This window comes from Microcaecilia unicolor, chromosome 7 (genome assembly GCF_901765095.1).
Source record: "Microcaecilia unicolor chromosome 7, aMicUni1.1, whole genome shotgun sequence".
Classification (NCBI taxonomy): domain Eukaryota; kingdom Metazoa; phylum Chordata; class Amphibia; order Gymnophiona; family Siphonopidae; genus Microcaecilia; species Microcaecilia unicolor.
Genome location: NC_044037.1, coordinates 16,050,527 through 16,073,498, shown reverse-complemented (window position 1 = coordinate 16,073,498; position 22,972 = coordinate 16,050,527). Strand labels below are relative to the sequence as shown.

The 22,972-nt window shown below is 44.2% G+C and overlaps 2 protein-coding genes and 1 non-coding gene across 3 annotated transcripts in view; 1 reads left to right on the top strand and 2 right to left on the bottom strand.

Moving 5' to 3' along the window:
* Positions 1 to 425, bottom strand: part of ATP7A (ATPase copper transporting alpha) — a 179,282-nt gene extending 178,857 nt beyond the window's left edge. Inside the window, exon 1 of the mRNA XM_030210064.1 lies at positions 340 to 425. Coding sequence (XP_030065924.1) covers positions 340 to 375 — 36 coding nt within the window. The 5' untranslated portion in view covers positions 376 to 425. The remainder of the gene's footprint in view (positions 1 to 339) is intronic.
* A 7,554-nt stretch (positions 426 to 7,979) lies between these two features.
* On the bottom strand, positions 7,980 to 16,861 carry LOC115474214 (cytochrome c oxidase subunit 7B, mitochondrial). Its single transcript, XM_030209582.1, has 3 exons — positions 16,751 to 16,861; positions 10,606 to 10,730; positions 7,980 to 8,181 (listed from the first exon to the last, which is right to left on the bottom strand). The coding sequence occupies exons 1-3, from the start codon at positions 16,785 to 16,787 to the stop codon at positions 8,104 to 8,106; spliced, it is 240 nt and encodes a 79-aa protein (XP_030065442.1). The 5' UTR covers positions 16,788 to 16,861; the 3' UTR covers positions 7,980 to 8,103.
* A 1,135-nt stretch (positions 16,862 to 17,996) lies between these two features.
* Positions 17,997 to 18,106, top strand: TRNAL-CAA. The gene is made up of 2 exons: positions 17,997 to 18,034; positions 18,061 to 18,106. It is a non-coding gene; the product is annotated as a tRNA-Leu (tRNA).
* Positions 18,107 to 22,972: the final 4,866 nt, after the last annotated feature.

The window sequence follows — 22,972 nt, the reverse complement described above, 5'->3', positions numbered from 1 at the left end:
TGAATCATGCGACTCATTGAATACATCCAAAGCCTCCTTACTCCAGTCTCCTCTGTATCAGCCAAGTGTAAAATGGTTTAACCAACCAGGAATCCTTCAAGAGCATCAGGGAGCAATAACAAACTTTCCTTCTTCAGCTCTACTTGTCTTGTATATCCCTCCTTTGCACAGCATCAACTTAGAAGTGTCAAGTAGTAGTACTGGTTACAGCATTACTTGAGGCCATGAAAGGGATCTGGTTTTCTAACGATGAGTTTTGTTAGAACGGGGTGAAGGGAGTTAATGCTACAGATCTGTTACATGAAAACAATACTGTGCTTTTTTTATTTTTTTTCTTACCTCTGCACAGACGGACACTGCTGGCGTACTGGTCATTTCAGGAAAGCCAAGAATTAAATCAGATCTCGGCAGCCCCTCCTCCTCCTTTCTTTCTTTCTCTTCTGTTTCTGTGTAGTCAGAACTTGCCGTCTATAGACTAGTCTATCCCCCAGAACTAGCTAGTGGCGGCGGTGGTGCATCCGAATAACAAACCAGGTAAAACCCAGACAGCAACAGATCCGTTCCGCAGTAAGGTTGGGAGCGGGGACACTTTTAAAGAGAGCACCACTGACGGGAAGAAGTTTAATTAAACAAAAAAAAAAAAGGGGGGGGGGGCAAAACGTGGAGGAAAAACTGTATCATCAAACTACTACTACTATTTAATTTAGCATTTATATAGCGCTTAAAAAAAAACTCCGGAGAAGAGAGAGGAATTGTCATCCCAGAGTGTGGCAAGAAGTAATGTCATTGTGGAGAACAAAAAGGTAGCACAGAGAAGGTACAGGAGAAACAAAAGCTCTGTACCTGTGTTCCCAATGAAATCGCGAAAGCTAGTCCAAAATTAGCACCCCCCCACCCCCAAAGAAAGGCTTCATCTAACAGCAAGCCAGTCTAGGACATAGGAGCCAACTTTTCAAAATTATTGGGGGTGCTAAAAACCCAATGGAAATTACTGCTCCCTGGAATAAGTTTGTTAAATATTGGGGACAGAGCTGGCTCCTATGCTTCAGGAATAAGGGGACAGCATGGCTCTCCTCCCAGGAGGAGTCCCATCCTTTAATGCAGTGCTTTAGTGGTCATTTTACTAAATTATAGTAATGAATTAGTGATTGTTAAGTGGCATAGGGAACTCTGCTATGCTAGAGTGGGGTGGGGGGGAGGGGTCCCCACTGCCGCCGCCGCCACCACCACCACCACTCAATCTCTCAAAAAAAAAATCACTCACACACGTGGCTTTAAAAATAAATACTCCAACTTTACTGGGTGGGAGTGACAAAAAAAATAACAGCAACCAGTCTTGGCAAAACTCAGAAGGATCTGCGCTCACAATTGTTGCCCCTACAGAATTATTTTGCTCCATTACAGAACTGTGATGGTCTAGGAAATAGAACTGGGGAAGAAGAACAAGAAACAGTGATGCTATCTCAAGAGAAAGGACACCCCAAAGAAATAATAAAGAAGCTGCTAGGGGATTCCCATTATCAGAGGCATTAATTTTGGAACAAAGTAAAATGCTTTCCAGGGCCCTTAGCTACTAGGAGTACCAGGCAAATACGGTCTATAATCAGAGAAGAAATTAAGGAGTCTAACACTGATGTTATCCACCTGGAAACAAATGACCTTGCCAATAGCACTCCATTTGTAGTGCAGTCTGACAACAAAGGGCCTGCACCAGCTCCAATTGATTCAGAATGCTGCATCAAAACTAATAGACCGCACCTCGAATACTGTGTTCAGTTCTGGTCACCGCATCTCAAAAAATAAAATGTGGAGTTAGAAAAGGTAGAGAGAAGGGTGATGAAAATGATAAAGGGGATGGGACGACTTCCCTATGAGGAAAGGTTGAAGCGTCTAGGGCTCTTCAGCTTGCAGAAAAGACTACTGGAGGGGAGATATGATAGAGGTCTATAAAATAATGGAGTGGAACCCGTAGACATGAATCGTTTGTTTACTCTTTCCAAAAATACTAGGACTAGGGGGCATGCGATGAAGCTTTAAAGTAGTAAATTTAATACGAATCGTAGGAAATCTTACTTCACTCAACATGTAATTAAACTCTGGAATTCATTGCTGGAGAATCTGGTAAAGGCGGTTAACTCAGCAGGATTTAAAAAAGGTCTGGACGGCTTCTTAAAGGAAAAGTCCATAGACCATTATTAAATGGACTTGGGCAAAATCCACTGCTTATTTCTGGGATAAGCAGCATAAAATGTATTGAACAATCCAGTTTAAGATAGCCTGGAGAGCTTCGACAAACTCCTGTAATTTGGAACGTGAGAATAGTGCTGGGCAGACTTATACGGTCTGTGTCCTGCAATTGACAAGACAGATTTAGATAGGCTGGAGTGGGCTTCAACAGCAACTTCAATAGTTGGAAACTAAGGACAAGGCTGAGCAGATTTCAACGGTGTATGTCCCAGAAATGCCAAAGAGACAATGATCAACTATTTTATATCACATTAATTGTTGGTTTAATCATGCTAATGAGTGTGACTGTTGGGCAGACTGGCTGGACCATTCAGGTCTTTATCTGCCATCATAAGTATTGCCATACTGGGACAGACTAAAGGTCCATCAAGCCCAGCATCCTATTTCCAACAGTGGCCAATCCAGGTCACAAATATCTGTCAAGATCCCAAAAAGTACAAAACATTTACACTGCTTATCCCAGAAATAGTGGATTTTCCCCAAGTCTATGGACTTTTCCTTCAGGAACACGTCCAAACCTTTTTTACACTCCGCTAAGCTTACCCCCTTTACCACAGTCTCTGGCAACAAATTCCAGAGTTTAATTACATGCTGAGTGACAAAAACTTTTCTCCAATTCGTTTTAAATTTACCACATTGTAGCTTCATCGCATGCCCCCCCTAGTCCTAGTATTTTTGGAAAGCGTAAAGACACTTCACATCTACCCGTTCAACTCCACTCATTATTTTATAGACCTCTATCATATCTCCCCTTACCCACCTTTACTCCAAGCTGAAGAGCCCTAGCCACTTTAGCCTTTCCTCATAAGGAAGTCATCCCATCCCCTTTATCATTTTTGTCACCCTTCTCTGTACCTTTTCCTAATTCCACTACATCTTTTTTGAAATGCGATGACCAGAACTGAACACAATATTCGAGGTGCGGTCGCACAATGAAGCGATACAAAGGCATTATAACGTCATTTTTGTTTTCCATTCTTTTCCTAATACCTAACATTCCATTTGCTTGTTTAGCTGCCACCACACACTGAGCAGAGGAATACATTTTGTCTGGGCTTCCAAGATGGTATTTTTAAACAATGTCCATGCCTAATTTACATTCCTAACCTTTGCAGCTGCTTCTTTTAGTTTGTTCTTTTGGGGGGGGGGGGGGGGGGTTTGTATGAAAAAAGTTGGATAAAACATACAGTCCAGTGCAACATGGTGAAAGTCACGTTACTCCAAACAAGCCCGACACAGCCATGTTTCAGTTTCTGCCTGCATCAGGGGCGTAAACAATAGGCCAGTAGCCTTATTCCATTTAAAAATTCTGACATTATATCTGACAGACATGTTCAAATAATAAGCCACTTGATGAAGAATAAACTCAAGCCACAAGTTAATGAAACTCCTTGACACCGAAGCCACCTGTGGCTAGAGTTTATCATCAAGGAGTTTTGTTAATTAAGTTTGTTGTCTTTTATACAGAGTGTTGCCATCTTCTGGCTTCAAGTAATTGGGACTGATCTATATTTCCTTGCTGTGACCCCTGTATCCTTCATCAGGAGAGCTTATGTAGTAGCAATATTATCTATACTCTCCTCCAGTGCACTAATCCGACAGGACAGGGCTTGATATTCACCTTCCTTAGCTTGCACTTTCAGATGAATGTCGAAGGTAGTAATAGCAACTGAGGAAATCAGTGTATCCAACAATGCTATAGCATTCCATGGATTAGCCAAGGTAATAATAGGAAGTCTCACCAGTGTAACAGCTGCACCTCAGGGGTCTCGGCAGTATTGATTGGCTGCTGGTTTCACAATCTCTACCATTCCAATGTAGCGTCTCTTTCACCTACCGTGGCGACCTCACTTGGGCTTTCTAACATGAAAGTTCCAAGTCAATTAGCAACAGCTCCGGGCATTCCACAACTGGCCAGAACAAAGCCACTACTTTCAGTCCAGCACTGAAGAGAAGTGAAAACGTTTCTACCAGAGCTCATAAGATGGTTATGAGCCTGAAGCAAGAAGGTCTCCTTTCCTAATTACCAGTATGGCTCCTTCCGGTGGGACAGAAGTTAACACCAAGAAGCTCAGACTGTCACCTAGCTTGCCATGGGGACTCCAGGAGATGGCACTGGTCAGAACACAGCCAACACCATTTGCATAGAAAAAGCTCTGGTCCAATACCAGAAGTCAGTAACCACCAAGTCTCCTGCCCAAATTCAATAAGCAATCTGGCAAACTTTAACCGTGCTTTTCGAATGTGTGGTTACTGAATTCTAGCACTAGACCAGAGCTTTTTCTATGGAGATGCTGTTGGCTGAATTCTTTTACTTTTGACATTGGACCTTGGTTTTTGTTTTCTTTTAAATGCAGGTAGTGCAGTACATATTTTGAATTTGTGAATGTATTGTGGAAACTTGTATTCTCATCAGGCAGTCCAGATTTCTTGGAGGTGCAGGACATGGAGATAATTGTTTGAAGCAGGCATAAGGCAGTCTGAAAAGAAATCTGGTGCAAATCTACTACTAATCATTTCCATAGCGCTACTCGATGTACAGAGTGCTATACACAATATATGCAGGCACGTTTTAAGGAAAGAGTGTATTCTCTATACTGCCCTTCCGATGGAAATTTCTCTCCTACAGCCTTATTTGCCAAGATGTCAATTCTATGACCTGGTGCCAAAGGAGCAGCACCAATTCTAACAGCTTAAGGGTTATAAAATGTTTGTAGCATGCCACAAATCCAACCAATAATCAGTTGAAGCATAAAAGAACAAAGCTACAGGTCAGGCTTGGCACAATTTGTGGCTCTTCCTATTGGCTGGTGTGATTTATTGTAATTTTTTTATGGTATATGATTTGTAATGACCAATTCAGAACAAGGTACAAGCTTAGTGCAATGGTTTTTAATTTCTACAAAATAAGGCACCTGGATATTCCTTTGCTTCTTTCTAATGTTAACTATTTATTCAACATCTGAAACCAGCTTCTTGCTCAATACATTGTGTTCAAACTGCATGTTTAACTGTTATCATAGGTGGTCTATAGAGCTCTGTGCATTTTCATAAAGACATAAGAACAGCCATAGTGGGTTAGACCAATGGCCCATCCAGCCCAGTATCCTGCTTCCAACAGTGGCCAAGACAGGTCACAAGTACCTAGCAGAAACCCAAGGAGTAGCAACATTCCTTGCTACAAATCCCAGGGAACGTTACTTCCCCATGTCTGTCTCAGTAGCAGACTATGGCTTTTTCCTCCAGGAACTTGTCCAAATCTTTTTTAAACCCAGATACGCTAACCGCTGTTACCACATCCTTCAGCAGAGATCCAGAGCCAACTAGTCACTGAGTGAAAAAAAAAATAATTTTCCTCCCATTTGTTTTCAAGGTATTGCCATGTAACTTCCCCTACTCTTTGTAGTTTTGAAATGAGTAAAAGATTAATTTACTTCTACTTGTTCTATGCCAGTCAGGGTTTTGTAGATCTCAATCATATCTCCCCTCACTCGTCTCTTTTCCAAGTTGAAGAGCCCTAACCCCTTTAGCCTGTCCTTATATGAGAGTAGTTCCATCCCCTTTATCATTTTGGTCACTCTTCTTTAAACCTTTTCTAAATTCCGCTTTTTTTTTTTTTTTTTTTTAAAGATACTACAACCAGAACTGAACACAATACTCGTAAGTGTGGTCACACCATGGCACAATACAGAGGCATTATAATATTTTCAGTCTTGTTCACCATCCCTTTCCTAATAATTCCTAGCATCCTGTTTGCTTTCTTGGGCACAGACGCACACTGGGCAGAAGATTTCAGCGTATTATCTACAACACCTAGATCTTTTTCTTGAGTGCTGATCCTCAAGGTGGACCGTATCATCAGGTAACTATGATTTAGATTATTCTTTCCAATGTGCATCACCTTGAATCTGTCCACATTAAATTTCATCCGCCATTTGGACAGCCAGTCTTCCAATTTCCTAAGGTCTTCCTGCAATATTTCACAGTCCGCACATGTTAACAACCTTGAATAGTTTTGTGTCATCTGCAAATTTAATCACCTCACTCATCATTCCATAATATTGCAGCCTGCTAGGCTTGTATTGACATTCATGCAGCCCTGTGTTTAAAGATTGCCTACATCTTCTCAAACTTCTTACATATTTACTGGGTATTAATTTAGTTTAAAAAGTCTATACTGGATTTCTAAAGCTATTGCAGTGGAGACAGTTTTCTTGACCTACTATTCCAAAACTTGATATCTGAAGTAGCAAATAAAGTATTTAAAAAGCACAAGTGGATAAACTGTCCACAATGCAGCAGCCATACAAGAAATTGGATACTGCCCATGTAGCCATGATATGCTATTCTACACACATTTTTCATCAGCAGATTTCCTACAATACAAAGAACAGGGGAGAAAAACACAAATATAATAAGTACCCACTGCTGTTTCTATCCTTAGATCTAGCTTTCCACAATGGCACTGAAAGATCAAATATGACTATGAAAGGGCTGCATTATTTTGGATACTAATCTCCTGGGAAGGGAAGGGGAAAAAAACAAAACAAAAAAAGGTTCAGTTCTGCTCGAGGTGCACTTAGCAGACATTGCAGCAATGCCTCAACAAAGCCCAGACTCTCTTCCTGGTGCTCTGTATCCTTAGATGTTCATCACAGTGACAGGACAAGGATTCTCTCTCTGCATATAAATGCATCACACAATTAATCTGAGGAAACAAGCACATACTATACATTAGGTTATCAGCAACAACTGATGAAACTGTTCTCCCTCTCCAGGGTCAGCTTATGGTTCAGTAATTATATCTCACACCAACGTAAAATTATAGAGATAAGTACAGAACAGGTTAATAATAGTCAAAAAGTCAATAGAGGTAACAGCTGAAGGTATAGATCTTCCAACCAATTAACTAATTTTTCAAACACACGAGAACTTATAAAACCAAATACTATCTTAACAGGAACTGGGAAATACCAGATCATTTTCAAAGATGTAACAGCAGTAGAGTGGAGCGGTTGTTGTTTTTTTAAAAAGTTCCAGCTGCTTGTAGGAGAAATTATCCTTCACACCAAACAGTAAAACAAAACATGTCTGGCTGCTCAGAATGCAGACATCTGTTGCCATATTAAATTCAGAATAGAATACAGTAATGAAAGAGCCAGCTCAAGGGAGTGGCACCCTGAGCCAACTTGCTTTGGCAGCGCCCCCGTCCCCCATAACTTCTGGCACCCCCCCCCCCCCCCCCAGTGGGTTCAGCATCTCTCCTCCCCCCCCCCCCCCCCCATGGATCCAGAACTGCTCCCTCACCTCTGACTCCATGGTCTTGTAAAGTGTATATCACTTACAGTAGCAGCAGCATGGAAGGCTGTCTTCGGACAACCCTCGGCTCATCTCACAGAAAAAACTGCACCAGGGCAGGTAGGACACAGCAGAAGACCCAGGGGCTAGCCGAAGGCAGCTTGTCATGCTGCTACTGCCACCGGCAACCAATAAACTTTACAGGACCACAGGGATGTAAAAGAGATGAAGGAGCAGTGCTAGACCCATGGGGGTGGGGAGATGAAAAGGCTTAACCTGTAGAACAGAAGAGGTCAAAGGCTGGGTATTTTGGCACCCTTAATTCACCAGTGCCCCGGATAAGAGCATCACTTGGTCCAATGGTTAAGCTGGCCCTGAGTAATGATACATATTTACAGTAAAGCAGCAATGATAGCTAAATGAATAAAGCAAAATTAAGATTTGAAATATTTATTACAGTCATATTAACATCTGAGGCATGGTGCTATTAAGGAGGTAATGCCTTTATGTACACAGCTTAGCCAAGTTCTAAATTGCTCCAGCACCAGCAGAGATGATTTATTGATCCTTCCATTCCTTTGGTGTAATTCTTCCAACAGGAGACAAATTCCAAGTAATTCCAGTCTGTGTTACAACCTGCATAACAAGAAGCAACATTAATAGTCCTCAAGCATATTAAACAGGGAGAGAGCATGACGGCCAATAAGGACCATAAGGTCCATTCAAATTGTTCAATTACATTCCTAGTTCAGGTTTGCAGTACTGCACGGATCTTGGTTTTCTGCATCTACAGAACCTCTGTGCTTATTTCATGCTTTATTGAGCCGACTTACCACCTGTCTCCAGGTCCATCTTCTCCACGCATCTACCACCAATTCCTTTTCCATGAAGAGAACGTACATTGTCCAGAAAACCAAAATACCTGAAACCTCAAATGCACGCTCTACTTGCCAATAAGTGAAGTGGATAACTCTGAACATATCCTTATAACAAAATTAACCCATTAGTGCCCAATGTTCCCATAATAAGCCATATGGGAACATATTGATTTGTTCCCATATGGGAACATTGGGCACTAATGGGGTAATCCAGGTAGACAATACTGCTGGTCTCTATACTCCTGAACTGGCTGGAGAGTCCCAAAATTAGACAGTCTACGCATTTCAGATACAAGAATAATTTGATCTAGATGCCAGGCTTTGACCACCCTTCATCTAACTGCCACTCTCTATGCAAAATGTTCCACCTGCAAAAAACAAAAAGCAGAGTTTTGACTTAGTTCTTCTACTTGACTTTACTATGTTTGATTTTCAAGGTCCTGAGACAAAGCGGGCCTGAGTACTAAGTTAGGGCTTTACACACACTTTAAAACTTCCGAGGTCCTCTCATGTAGCATCACTATCTGTACCCTCATCAAAAGAATTTGTATGATGCGATACTACTACTACTACTTGACATTTCTAAAGCGCTACTAGGGTTACGCAGCGCTGTACAATTTAACATGGAAGGATACCTGCCAGTGAGCCTTCTCAGGAGTAGCCCTCATGCTCTAGAATTTACTCTGAGGGGCTGTGTCTAATTTGAGACTGCCTCTACTTCAGGAACCAGGTGAAAGCCTGGCTCTTCTCAAGCCTTTAATATAGACTATACGAGTGCATTCTGTACCTGAAATAACCTGCTACACACACACTGCAACTTAGATAAGTTCCTTGTATCTTAACTGTGCAAAGAACTTGCCTTGAGTTTAGCCACCAATCTTGTCCCCCACCTATATATTTGCACTTGGCCCCTCGGCTACATTGTATTGTAGAAAGGCATTAGCATCATATCTGTTATTTGAATGTTTGAATTGTGTGCTTATTAGGTGTTTCATAAATATTAGGCTGCAATCAGTCTTATTTGAATTTCAGTGCTGTTAAGTGTGTATATTTTTTTATACTGTTTCGTGGTAGTCCTATTAGGTTTCAATTTGCTGTTTTCTAGTTCACCTCATTTACTGAATTTATGTTTATTTGGTCATTTTACTATTGATATGCTGCTAAAACTTAGATTGTGAGCCCTCCTGGGACAGAGAAATATCCAGTGTACCTGAATGTAACTCACCTTGAGCTACTACTGAAAAAGGTGTGAGCAAAATCTAAATAAATAAATAAAACTAAAGTTTTATCTTAAACTGTACCTGCTGTACACTGCCTTGGGTGAATCTCTTCATAAAGGTGGTTAATAAATCCCAACAAAAATGTAATTACCAATTGTACCTCTGAAGAGAAGGTATACCTAGGGAAATCTTTATATGCATATGTATTAAATTCATAATTTAAAATTACTAAATAGATATTGTTTTAATATTAACTTGCCTGGGAAGACTGAATATGAACATGATCACTGAAAGTCATATGAACGTATCATCCATACTGGGTCAGACCAATGGTCTATTTAGCCCAGTATCCTGTTTCCACCAGTGGCCAATCCAGGTCACAAGTACCTGACAGAAACTCAATTAGTAGCAACATTCCATGCTACCAATTCCAGGGCAAGCAGTGGCTTCCTTATGGCTTTCTCAATAGCAGACTAGGACTTTTCCTCCAGGAACTTGTCCAAATCTCTTTTAAACCCAGATACACTAACTGCTGTTACCGCATCCTCTGGCAATGAGTTTCACCATTTGAACGCTAAGTCGTGGAATTTTTGTGCCTTCTGGGACCTTGAAGCAGTTTTTAACGAAACTATGGCCAACATTGGCCTGAGGGCATTTCTACATCTTCAGACTTCCACCAGATGTTTTGAGAGCTACACGTTTCTCAAGAGATAAGTTATTATATTTTGCTTTTTGAATGTCGCTACTCTCCTTATGGAAAGGTTTTTGCCAATGATGAAGCAAGGTCTTTTTTTGACTGCTTTAGCTCCTTAAAAAATGCAGGTTTTGAGCTACTTTGAGGCTTTTCCTTTCCCTTCCTTTTGTAGGTACTTTGTTACTTTATATTGTTATTCATATTCTATTTGTTTTTGCTATTTTGCATGTGTGCCCATTTTTTGTCACTTTATGCCAATAATACTTACATATGCCCAAATTGAAGTACAGAATGCTGCCCCAGAAACAAGGATCAGATTGCCATATTTATCATGGAAGTCATGCTCATTTTTGTGGTGGCTTTGCCTTGATGCAATCCGCTGAACACTTCGAGCTATAAAAACAAAGGAAGAATTAAAACCTATTCACAGCTAAATGGACTTGCATACACATTTCTGTTGTGAAAAGTTTATATAAATCAAACTATGTTTGGGAGAAGGTAAAATTATGTATCATACCTGATAATTTTCTTTCCATTAATCATAGCTGATCAATCCATAGACTGGTGGGTTGTGTCCATCTACCAGCAGGTGGAGATAGAGAGCAATCCTTTTGCCTCCCTATATGTGGTCATGTGCTGCCGGAAACTCCTCAGTATGTCGATATCCAAGCTCCATCAGCAGGACTCAGCACTTAGAGAATTACACCCACAAAGGGACACTCTGCCCAGCTCACCACCGCCGAAACGGGGGAGGGGAATTAACCCAGCTCATCCCCACACAAGTGGGGGAGGGGAATCCGTCCAGCTCATACCCGCGGAGCGGGGGAGGGACACCACACCCGCCGATGCGGGGGGATCTGGCTTATCCTGCAACCGCGGGAGGAGCTGACTGACCCTAACACCGCCGATGCGGGAGGGGTACAAAGCTGCCCTACTGCCGCACGAAGCGGGAGGGAGCGCCGGCAGAATTTAAGTCTCAATCCAGCCCCGTAAAACGGAGGGGAGAGGAATGCAGCAGCTCATTGTAACACAAATTCGTCTCAACTCTTGAAGAATCCATTGAAAAACTTGAACACGAAGTCCTCCTGAACAGGAACTGAAGACTAAACTTGAACCTGAAATGCAACCAGAATATAAACAATACAGATATCTGGGAGGGGCTATGGATTGATCAGCTATGATTAATGGAAAGAAAATTATCAGGTATGATACATAATTTTACCTTCCATATCATCAAGCTGATCAATCCATAGACTGGTGGGATGTACCGAAGCAGTACTCACCCAGGGCGGGACATTGAAATCCCTGACCGCAACACTGAAGCTCCAAATCGGGCCTCCGCCCGAGCAGCCACAGTCAAGCGCTAATGCCTGGAGAAGGTATGGGCCGATGCCCAAGTTGCCGCCTTGCAAATCTCTTCCAAGGAGACGGACCCGGCCTCTGCCATCGAGGCCGCCTGAGCTCTAGTGGAGTGAGCCTTCAGCTGGATAGGCGGCACCTTCCCCGCGGCCACATAAGCCGCTGCGATGGCTTCCTTGACCCATCTTGCCACTGTAGGCTTAGCAGCCTGCAGACCCTTACGAAGACCTGCAAACAGGACAAACAGATGATCCGACTTCCGGAAATCATTGGTCACTTCCAAGTATCTGATGATGACTCGTCTCACATCCAGATATTTGAGAGCAGAGTATTCCTCTGGGTAGTCCTCCCTATGAAAGGAAGGGAGACAGAGCTGCTGATTCACATGGAAGCGAGAAACAATCTTGGGCAAGAAGGAAGGCACTGTGCGAATAGGCACTCCTGCCTCAGTGAACTGCAGAAAGGGCTCTCGACATGAGAGTGCCTGGAGCTCGGAAACGCTTCTGGCTGAAGTGATAGCCACCAAAAAGACTGCTTTCAACGTCAGGTCTTTCAGAGATGCCCTTGACAAGGGTTCAAAAGGCGGCTTCTGCAAGGCTCTTAGCACCAGGTTGAGATTCCACGCAGGCACCACTGAGTGCAGAGGAGGGCGCAGGTGATTAACTCCCTTGAGAAAGCGCACCACATCTGGCTGTGAAGCCAGGGAAGCACCCTTCAGGCGGCCCCTGAAGCAAGCCAGAGCCGCTACCTGGACTTTAAGGGAACTGAGCGACAGGCCTTTCTCCAGACCTTCTTGCAGGAACGCCAACACTGAAGAAATTGGAGCAGTGAAGGGAGAAAGTGAGCCTGCTTCACACCACGCTGGAAAGGTACGCCAAACCGTGGCGTAAGCAGTAGAAGTAGAGCGCTTCCTCGCTCTCAGCATAGTGGCGATGACCTTGTCTGAGAAGCCCTTCTTCCTCAGACGCTGCCGCTCAATAGCCAGGCCGTAAGACCAAAGGGGGAGGGATCCTCCATCACCACGGGACCCTGATGCAACAGGCCCTGCTTCACTGGCAGCCGCAGAGGATCGTCCACTGAGAGCCTGATCAAGTCCGCATACCAGGGACGTCTGGGCCAGTCCGGACCCACCAGGATTATCCGGCCCGGATGCTTTGCCACCCGGTCTAGCACCCTGCCCAACATGGGCCAGGGCGGGAACACATAGAGAAGCTCCTGTGTCGACCACTGTTGGAGAAGAGCATCTACTCCCAGGGATCGAGGGTCCCGTCCTCTGCTGAAAAAGTGCGGCACTTGGCAATTGGCCGATGATGCCATCAGATCTAGGCTCGGCTGGCCCCAGCGCTTCGTGATGTCCAAGAACGCCTGAGCAGATAGCTGCCACTCTCCGGGAGCTTCCGCCCACTGGCATAGATTCATGGCCTCCTTGGCTAGAGGGGCGCTCTTGGTACCTCCCTGGCGGTTGACATTGGCCACAGCCGTGGCATTGTCCGACAGGACCCGTACTGGCTTCAACGCCAGTACCGGGATGAACTCCAAAAGCGCCAACCGAATGGCTCTGAGTTCCAGGAGGTTGATAGACCACTTTGCCTCTGCAGGAGACCAGAGCCCCTGCGCTGTCCTTCCCAAGAAGTGGGCTCCCCAGCCCGACAAAGAGGCGTCCGTCGTGACGACAGTCCACTCCGGGGTCACCAGAGGCATTCCTGCAGACAACTTGTCTGTCTGCAGCCACCAGCTCAGTGCCTTGCGCACTGCTGGGTCCAAGGGAAGGCGCACAGCATAATCCTCCGACACCGGAGTCCAGCGCTGCAGCAGAGAGTGTTGTAGTGGTCTCATATGAGCCCTGGCCCAGGGCACTACTTCCATCGTGGCCGTCATAGAGCCCAACAGCTGCACATAGTCCCAAGCCCGAAGAGGAGAGGCTACTAGGAACTGGTCCACCTGAGCCTGAAGTTTGACAATCCGATTGTCCGGCAGGAACACTCTGCCCACTTGGGTGTCGAATCGAACTCCCAGATACTCCAGGGACTGAGTCGGGCGCAGCTGGCTCTTCTCCCAGTTGATGATCCACCCCAGGGAGCTCAAAAGAGCAATCACCCGGTCCACAGCTTTGCCGCACTCTGACTTGGACAGAAATAAAACTCGTCCCTGCAGCAAGTAATCTCCTGCATCCCAACTCCCGGCCCACCAAGCCCACCAAGCCCTTGTCGTACCACAGTCACCTTGATCCCCGCCTCCCTCAAGAAAGCCAGATTCTATAAGCAGTAAAAATACTAGTAAAAAGTAACAAATCATTTTCTTCCGTACTCTACTAAGACAGCAGATGTAGAGATCAGCACAGGACCCAAATCGGTCCAAATTCCAGAACAAGTGAGGTCAGAAGCAACACAGTTTATACCTAATTGTTCAATCACCCTTAGGATTCACCTCTGCGATTAAAAAGCAAAACCATGTGCATGTAAGAACCGGATAAATTAATTAACCCATTAGTTCCCAATGCTCCCATAAGTCATCAACATATTGATTTTTTTCCCCCATATGTGAACACTGGGCACTAATGGCTTAAAACAAAGTTTAAAGCAAATGCCCTTAATATGTAATACTTAGTATCACTAATGAAACATGATGGAATATTCACATAGCATGCAGACTGAGGCAACAGATTTTCTACTGAACATAATTAACTTTGTATGAACTTGGCAGCTAATAATGTGCTGAACTAGACAATGTTGGCACATTTAGACTGATGCTGGACAAAACTTCTGCATGAAGGAAGCCCTTCCCTAATTATTCAACACCTTTCTGAGAAAAGGTAGTAATAAAAAAGGCAAGTGCGTTTTTACAATATACCACTGCAATTCACAAAACAAAAGTAGCAAGTTCCCACATGCCCATCTTTTTCTTTTGATGTAGGCATGGGGGGGGGGGGGGAATGCTCCCAGGTTTTAACCTAATTTATGCTTAATGTAGGCTATAAATATCATAAATAAACTCGGAATATTGAGCACTTGATTCTCATAACAAGTTCTATGTTGTTTGTTTTAGCAGCCCTTTACCAGGAGAAAAAAAAAATCTCTGCATGAATATAACCGTGCTAGTGTGTCCTTATAACCAGCTCCTCCAAATGACAGTGATTACAATTTATAACAAATTACTACTCTACCTATGAAAACTTATTCCGTCATTATGCTTCCTCTCTGTACATCTGTATGCTGCACAAGCCGGAATGTTTGAAACTATAAGGGAGATAAATAAAAAATGCCATCAACAATAAACAATAACGTGGATGCAGCAGCTCATAGGTTCGCTCTCTGTTGAGTGTATGGTGATGATGGCTTTACGAGGAAGAGGAAACAGAGACTCCCCTAGGAAGAGGAAAAACTCCCCTTTATACCATCCCAAATTCATCTATCCACCTTCTCTCTGACCCTGGGTGCCCTCCCAGAACATAGCTGGAGGCACCCTGGTGGTCTAGTGGCTTCTTTGGGGCAGGAAAGATCTCTACTCTTTCCTGCCCTCTGCAACGGCACTGACCCTCTCTGCTTTTTTTAAATGGCTGCCAAGACTTCCAGCGGCAGCCTCGCAAGACTTCCATGGGGATTCCTGTGGTACCTCTGCTCCTGTACAGCTCTCTATACTAAACAGAAAGAGAATGGAACTACAACATGGCTGTTGGTGTGATGTTGGGCAAGAGTAGTGGGAACTAAAGCCTAATCCAGACAGTTCTATGGTCTATGTCCTGCAAATAGCAAAAGCCTATAGATTAGCCAAATTCAGTAAGGGAGAACCAAGGCCAATGCCCAAGACTTTTATGATCCATGTCTCACAAATGGACAAAGACTATGAAGATTCGGCAACTCCAACATAGCGAAAACCAAGGCCGATGCTGGACTTTTACGGTCTGTGCCCCACAAATGGCAAAAGACAGGTGAAGCTTCAGCAACTCCAGTGTTGGATATCACTGTGTCACGTGCTGAAAGTGAGAGAGCTGTGCAGTTCAGGGGAGAGAGAAAGACATCTCAGCTGGGACAATGAATACTGTCAGCAATACTTGGGAGTCTTGGTTACAACCATATATCATCTCAATTATGTTTGGCTACCTATATGGTTGGCATGGTGGTGACTTGACAACCAGTGTTTAAGCATGGGTGGCTGGGGCCTGCACAGAGTAGAAGGTATGGCTCTGGCCACTCCTCCACTCCATCTTTGCTTATACCCTTCATTATAAATTAAAATGTTCCATTACATATTGTGTTGACATTGTAAGTGGTTATTTGAATATTTTTACTGCTGTCAGTGGCCTAGCAAGGGCAGGGCGGTGGGGTTGGTGCACGCCGCTGGGGGGTGGGGGGGTGTCAGCTCTGCTGGTTCCCTGGTCCCTCTGCCGCAGAACAAGTTACTTCCTGTTCAGGGGCAGAGGGAGCAGGGAACTAGCAGAACTGACAGCCCGCCCCCAGCAGCGTGCATAAGGCAGGCAAGAATGCACTGGGGGGGGGGTGCGCAGCGGCGAACCGCCCCTGGTGGCAGCCACCCTCGCTATGCCACTGGCTGCTGTAATTGCTTATTGCTCATGCTTGCTCTATTCTTACTGTACACCACCTTGAGTGAATTCCTTCAAAAAGGCAGTAAATAAATCCTAATAAATAAATAAAATAATTATAGTCTTCAAACAGATTCATCTATTAACAGCTTGTATTTCGTTGTGAGAAAACCTTTTTCTTCCTAAGGAAATGGAACCCTCATCTGAACCCCCCCCCCTTTCATGTCACGAACTTTTGATCCCAAGCTCGTGCACCATTTGAAGATCATTCCGCGCCCTTCTTCTGACCCCCGAGACCTTGCCGAGTCTTCCGCACACACCTTCTAGAAATCCAATGAGGACTTACCGGTGCCTGACCCCAAAAAAAAAAAAAAAAACCTCGCCCCCTCACCGACATTAGGAAACCCAGGGGTATGAGAATGCCCAAAGGGCAGAGACGGGGGGGGTAACCGGCACCCCTCTACCACCACCAGCTGCAGAGACAGAAGAATCCGCCTTCTCTTTCCCACCTTACCAGTGAGCACGAGCGCCGACTTAGCCAGAGGAAACATGGTAGCCGCAGAAACAGCAACAACACCCGCTCCACCGATACCCTTGAGGCACTAGAAACAAAGATGGCTTCCGTGTACATGCGCACTACACTGCAAGGTTGGACCCTCCTGGTCTACACCAAGCAGGTTAGATTGATAATAGGAGACGGAATGGGTTAGGTTGAAGCTAGTAGGCGGAATCACAAGTACATCCAAAAGAAATAACAAACGCTATTGAAAGCAGTAGCAAAAGATTATTAGAGATAATGGACTGCCTATGCGTGGTCCATATGTACAAAAATCGAAACCTATTCCAGTTGGATGAAAGTGTCCCATATGTAGACATAAATATCATGAAATCAAAACTGAATATCACTAAAACAGCTTAAAAAATTATTGTACTACTACTTTTTCTACCCTGATTTGCACTAGTATTCTTATGCTGAACGTTTCCTCAAATGCTGTAAACCACATAGAGCCTGCCTTGGTGGGATTAAATGTTCACAATAAATAAATAAATTGTACCTGGTGGGAAACAGCACTAATAAAGGCTGCATTTTGTGCTCATTTTTCTACACTGTTCTGTATCATACAGTAATACATGGCCATATTTCTGACTATATCCTGTTTACTCATGGGTTCATTTTAACTGTTGTAATCTGCCTTGGGAAGCCTGGTGTTATAAAGATTGGAAGGGAAACAGATGAACCTAAGTAGCTTCCACTTTTTGACGTCATGCCGTCTCCTGTTCTGAACCACGCCTCCTTGGTCTACTTGTCCCTCATTTAATAGAATGTGCGGATGACGCAAAAGAAGAGGGAAGGAACTGAAAATAGTTGTAGCACAAAAAGAGAGATGTGTATGATGGGAAATGTAGTTTTAAATCATAGGTATTTTGACATAGATTAAAGTTGTAATAGTATATTTTAAAGACACGCAAAATGTTTACGTTATTGGATACAAGGGATGCATTTGTTTAATCGGAATGTTGTTTCTAAGGGTATAGTACTAGTGCGCAATCATGTATGAAGCAATTAGTAATGAAACCAAATGAGAGCGACTCTTTAGCCTTGGAATTAAGCCGCCAGATAACAGCGTTGGGAGGATAAAAAGCAGTTTGTGTTTGCAAGGAAATGTGGCTTAAATTCTTCAGAAAACATAATAAAGTACGCCCAACGTACATACGCTAAACCCTTTAAGAAAGCAGGTTGAAGCAATGTGATCAACGGTGTCAGGATGGCCGAGTGGTCTAAGGCGCCAGACTCAAGGAATAAACTCCTTACCCCAAAGGGTGTTCTGGTCTCCGAATGGAGGCGTGGGTTCGAATCCCACTTCTGACACATCACTTTTTTTATTTTTTAAATAATTTCTTCAATGTTTATAATATTTTAAAATTATTTATTATTGAAAAAATTTCTAGCTTGCATGTTTACGTAACTGTTTCCTCTCCAGTCAAATACCATTGTAAGGACAGCAACACAATACTTGAATGCTTTTATCTGAAAGCACACTTGCTGTCACAGCGGCTCGCTGAATGAAAGACGTTTCTAAATATTATTAGTATTATTAGAGAAAGCAACAGTCAAATTTTGCAGCCGATTAGGAACAGAGATGCCGATGTTGCAACCTTTATTTATTAGAGGTTGGTAAGTGCAGGTTTAATATTTAGTGAAAAGATCTCACTGCATAGAAGCCGATTAAGAAGCCCTTTTAGTAAGCTGCAGTATAAAATGCAGCAAAATGCAGGATGTGCTGATAACCGTGTGCTCATTTTTTTTCTAGGGGCAGATCAAGGATGCGGGGTGGTGGGGGGAGGAGCATTCCTGCACTAACCATTTGTATATCTGTGTTCCTGTGCACTAACTGGTTGCACACAGATAACATGGGAGCCCTTATTGCCTATAAAAGAGGTGGTGGTAAGTGCTCCACAGTAATTTTTTTTAATTACCACGTATAAGCACTGGTTAGGTTGGGATTACTGAACGGGTGAGTCCCTGATAGAAAGTCACTGTGTGTGGGGGGGAGTGACTGGGAGCAGTGGCGTAGCTATGTGGGGCCATAAGCGTAGCCAAGTTTAGCAAGGTTGACGGCGCAGGGGGAGCGAGAGTGGACTTCCGCCGGTGCACATTTTTAGTGCTACACAATGAAAAAAAATAGGCACTGAGGCAGTGGACAAAGAAATTATATATATAAGAAGTGATATTAACTGTTAAAATCTGGGGTTTAAAAGTGGTGTTTGAATTCCTATTTCAAAATCAGCTTTTTACTTTGCAACTGAAGTGAAGGTATGCCAGATGTTTCATATTATTTCAATGTCTAGCTGCCGAGCTAAGGTTAGGAAAGGTCAGTGAGAAATGCAACTCTGTCCCTTGTGAATTGCCAATGCTAGCTGGCACAGCTGTAAACTATTATGACTGAACAAAGGAATGAGCTAGATATATTGTAGTTTACAAGATAGAAAATACTATTTAGAGAGAGGCAATAGATTAGTATTTAGAAGTTCTGTTTATATTTAGGATATGTCTTATAAGAATGCTTATTTTAGAATATGTTTTATTCTCTGTAATTTCTATGTAGGATGTTTGTTCAACTCTGTGTTACTTTTAAAATGATCCTTTGTCTGCTGTTTAAGGCTGCAGTGAGGAGATCAACATGTGTTTTGAGTTTTCTGTGGTCTTAGCTAGTTCTGTGTATGGAGCTGAGAGGTGAAAAAGGTCAGAACTAGTCAGCTCTCTTCTCCTTGATTAATTATAGGTAAAATGCAGAAATGGTCTTGGAAGCAATAGCCTGATATGTATGCTATTAAGTAAGACTGACTTTTGACCTCTTTAATGAATGCCAGAGTTTAGTTAGCAGTTAGTATGAACCAGACTAGGGATATGAGAATAACCAATGTTAGATGGGGCCTCTTGGTCTCTAAGGGAATCCAGTCTAAGCTATAGATGAGACATCAATCATAATGAGGAATGTAAGAGACTGGAGACCAAATGTCTGGCTTGAGGGGCCCCAGGTCACAGGTCAGTTTAGGATGTCTGGAACCTATGTAACTGATATTTCAAAAGTAATGATTGGTTGAGGCAAGGTAGCCAATCAGTTTCTTAACCAATTGGGAGTAAAGGGGGCTAGGCTAGGAGGAGGGCTTAGGACCCTATTTAAGTGGGAGCAGAAGCAGTTTACGTCAGAAGGAGCTCAGAAGAAAGAGAAGGACAGAAGGAACAGACAGAAGAAGGAGACAAAGACACAGAGAGCTGAGAGAAAGACCCAGAGAGCTGAGAGAAAGACATAAAGAGCTAAGAGAAGAGAAGAGAGCTAGAACTGATGTCCTGCTTTGTTTGCTGGCAAATAAAGAAGATTACTCTCTCATTCTGGTGTGTGCTGTCTGACTCCTGAAGCATCACAAATTCCTATCTCAATTCCTGCAACAGCACCAGCTGCTCCCCTGGTGCCCCACCTACCTTTGTCACTGTGTGGGGCCACAGGGGCCTGGGCCCCCCAAATTTCCTCTGGGCCCCTGGTTTTGCTGGCAGCGGTCCCCAACCCCTGCTATCTGAAGTGTTGCCCAGCACTGGTGTCCAGCGCCGCCACATTGCCTGCCCTGCTCTGGTTAAACAGATGCAGTATGGCAACACTTATGTACTTATGTAGGACTTTAAATGAGTGGAATGATCCGTCAAGTCCCCATTCTCTACTCCTGCGCTCCAGCAGCTTATCTTTGGATGGTTCAAATGTAATCAACAGAGACATACAGCTTTATGGTTTATAATGGGCTAGGAACCCCAGATCCTTGTTAAGTCCTTTCTGTTGGGTGTTAAAATATTCAATCATTCTGACTTCAAAGGTCTTACGTTCTTGTATGGTTTTAAAGTTACCTTTCAGGATTCTCACTGTGAAGTCACTGGTACAGTGTCCTGGTCCTGTAAAATGCTGACCAACAGGCGTGGGAGCCCTACTGGCACCAGTATTGTTCATGTGATGTCTATGTAAATTGAATCTTGTCTTAAGCATCTGGCCTGTTTCTCCAATATAGCATCCTTCCTTACATTTTTTACACTGAATGATATATACCACATTGGAAGATGAGCAAGTGAAAGATCCCTTATGACTTAACAAGGATCTGGGGTTCCTAGCCCATTATAAACCATAAAGCTGTATGTCTCTGTTGATCACCCCACCCCTCACCTATCCACACCCATCCTGTTAGAATATCAATGATATGCTTTGATGTCCCCATGCATACCTCCGACCCACCCCCATCCTCCCACCCTGTCAGACTGTCATAGTTATGCTTGAAGGTTTTCACTTATATACACTGTCAGCTAGCACATTTGCTTATTTCCGATCTGACGAAGAAGGGCAACCTTCGAAAGCTAATCAAGAAATGTATTAAGTTATGTCCAATAAAAAAGGTATCATCTTATTTTCTTTTCCATGTTTTATTTTGTTTGATTTCTATTGATAACCTATAATCCTTGAAGGCGGTGCCTACTTTGGCTGTTGTTAAATTGTCATTTTATTTCACTAGACTTGTGGAACCTTTTGCACGAAAAAGGAGATTATGTGAAGTTCCTGAAATTGGCTAAAGCTTGTGTCTTTGAGTAAACTCTGCAAAATATTTTGGGGTAGGATAATAGTTTCTCCTTAATTTGAATCACATGGGTCTCTTGAACCAATCAGATAACCACAGAAAGCCTCTGGGCCTCCTTAAATGAAAGGCTTCGCTTATGATAATTAAGGCCTTTAACATTAAAAGATCCAGGCTTCACAGTTCTAGTCCCCATTGTTGACAAATGGGTTAGTAAAGCAGCACATTTGAGTGCAGGGGCACAGTGGCGTTCCTAGGGGGGCTGACACCCGGGGCAGATCGCCGATGCGCTCTGCCCTCCGGGTACAGCGCCCCCCCCGGCAAAAGAACCCCCGATCCCCTGGCAAAAGAACCTCCCCCCCCCGGGTGCACGCCGCTGGGGGGGGGATGCCGCACGCCTGCCGGCTCTTCGTTTTCATGCTCCCTCTGCCCCGGAACAGGAAGTAACCTGTTCTGGGGCAAAGGGAGCATGAAAATGAAGAGCCGACAGGCGCGCGGCACCCCCCCCAGCGGCATGCACCCGGGGCGGACCGCCCCCACCGCGTCCCCCTTGGTATGCCACTGCAGGGGCATAGTTATCTCAAGCAAGGTCACCAAAATGCCCAAGGCTGCCTGAAGTTGCACCTTCCCTTCTCCCCCCCCACAGTCCAGCATTGCTTATGCTTGCTCCCTCCTCCCCACAGTACTCCACAGCTGCAGCCTGTTGCTACTCTGGCCAGTGGGGATCTTTCCTGTCTGCATCCTGCCCACAGAAGTTACATCACAGGGGCAGAACGCACACAGGGAAGGCCCCACACAGGCCACAGGGAAGGCCAGAGAGACATTAGACTTGGGAGGAGGCAGAGGCTAAAGAGAGCCCTGCAGCAAAGAGGAGGTGGATAAAAGGGGAGAGTTGATGGATTGCAGCTGGGGGAGCAGTGGGAGACCTGGGGCAAAGGGGAGGGGGCAGATACTGGACTGGGGAGGGGGCCGATACTGGACTGGGGAGGGGGAGCAGAGAGAGAGAGATAGATGCAGACCAATAGGTGGAGGGGGGGGGGACAGAAATGCCAGACTACTGGGGGCGTGTGGGACTAAGAGAAGCTGGATATGGGAAGGGACAGGACCACAGAAGAGGTGTTGGCCCTGGAGAAAACATAGGACAGGGAAATAGAGGGGGTAATACTGTACACAAGGGCAAGGATAAAGACACAGAGGGGTATGGTGGATGGGACACAGAGAAGAGACACTGAACATGGGGGAGGACAGGGATAGAGAGAAGATGCTGGATGGAACAAATAGAGACACACAGAAAAAAATAAATGCTGGACAGAGGAAATATCAAAAGGACAGGAGTCTTTAGAGATAGTTAAGAAAAAGGCAGAAGAGACATTAGGACGAAAGCAATGTTCAGACAAAGGTAGATGAAAAATATTTTTCCTGAATTTATTAATTGTAATATGCAGCTTTGGGAAACATGCATCCTCTTCCACCCCCCACATCTTGTCCCCACCACCCTGGGAGTAGGGGGTCCCATTTCTATTTTTCTGCCCTGAGCTGATTCACTCCTAGTTACACCACTGTCTGAAAGAATAGAGAGGGACAATCCAAAGGGAGAACAAAGGCATCACATAAAACCCCCTTT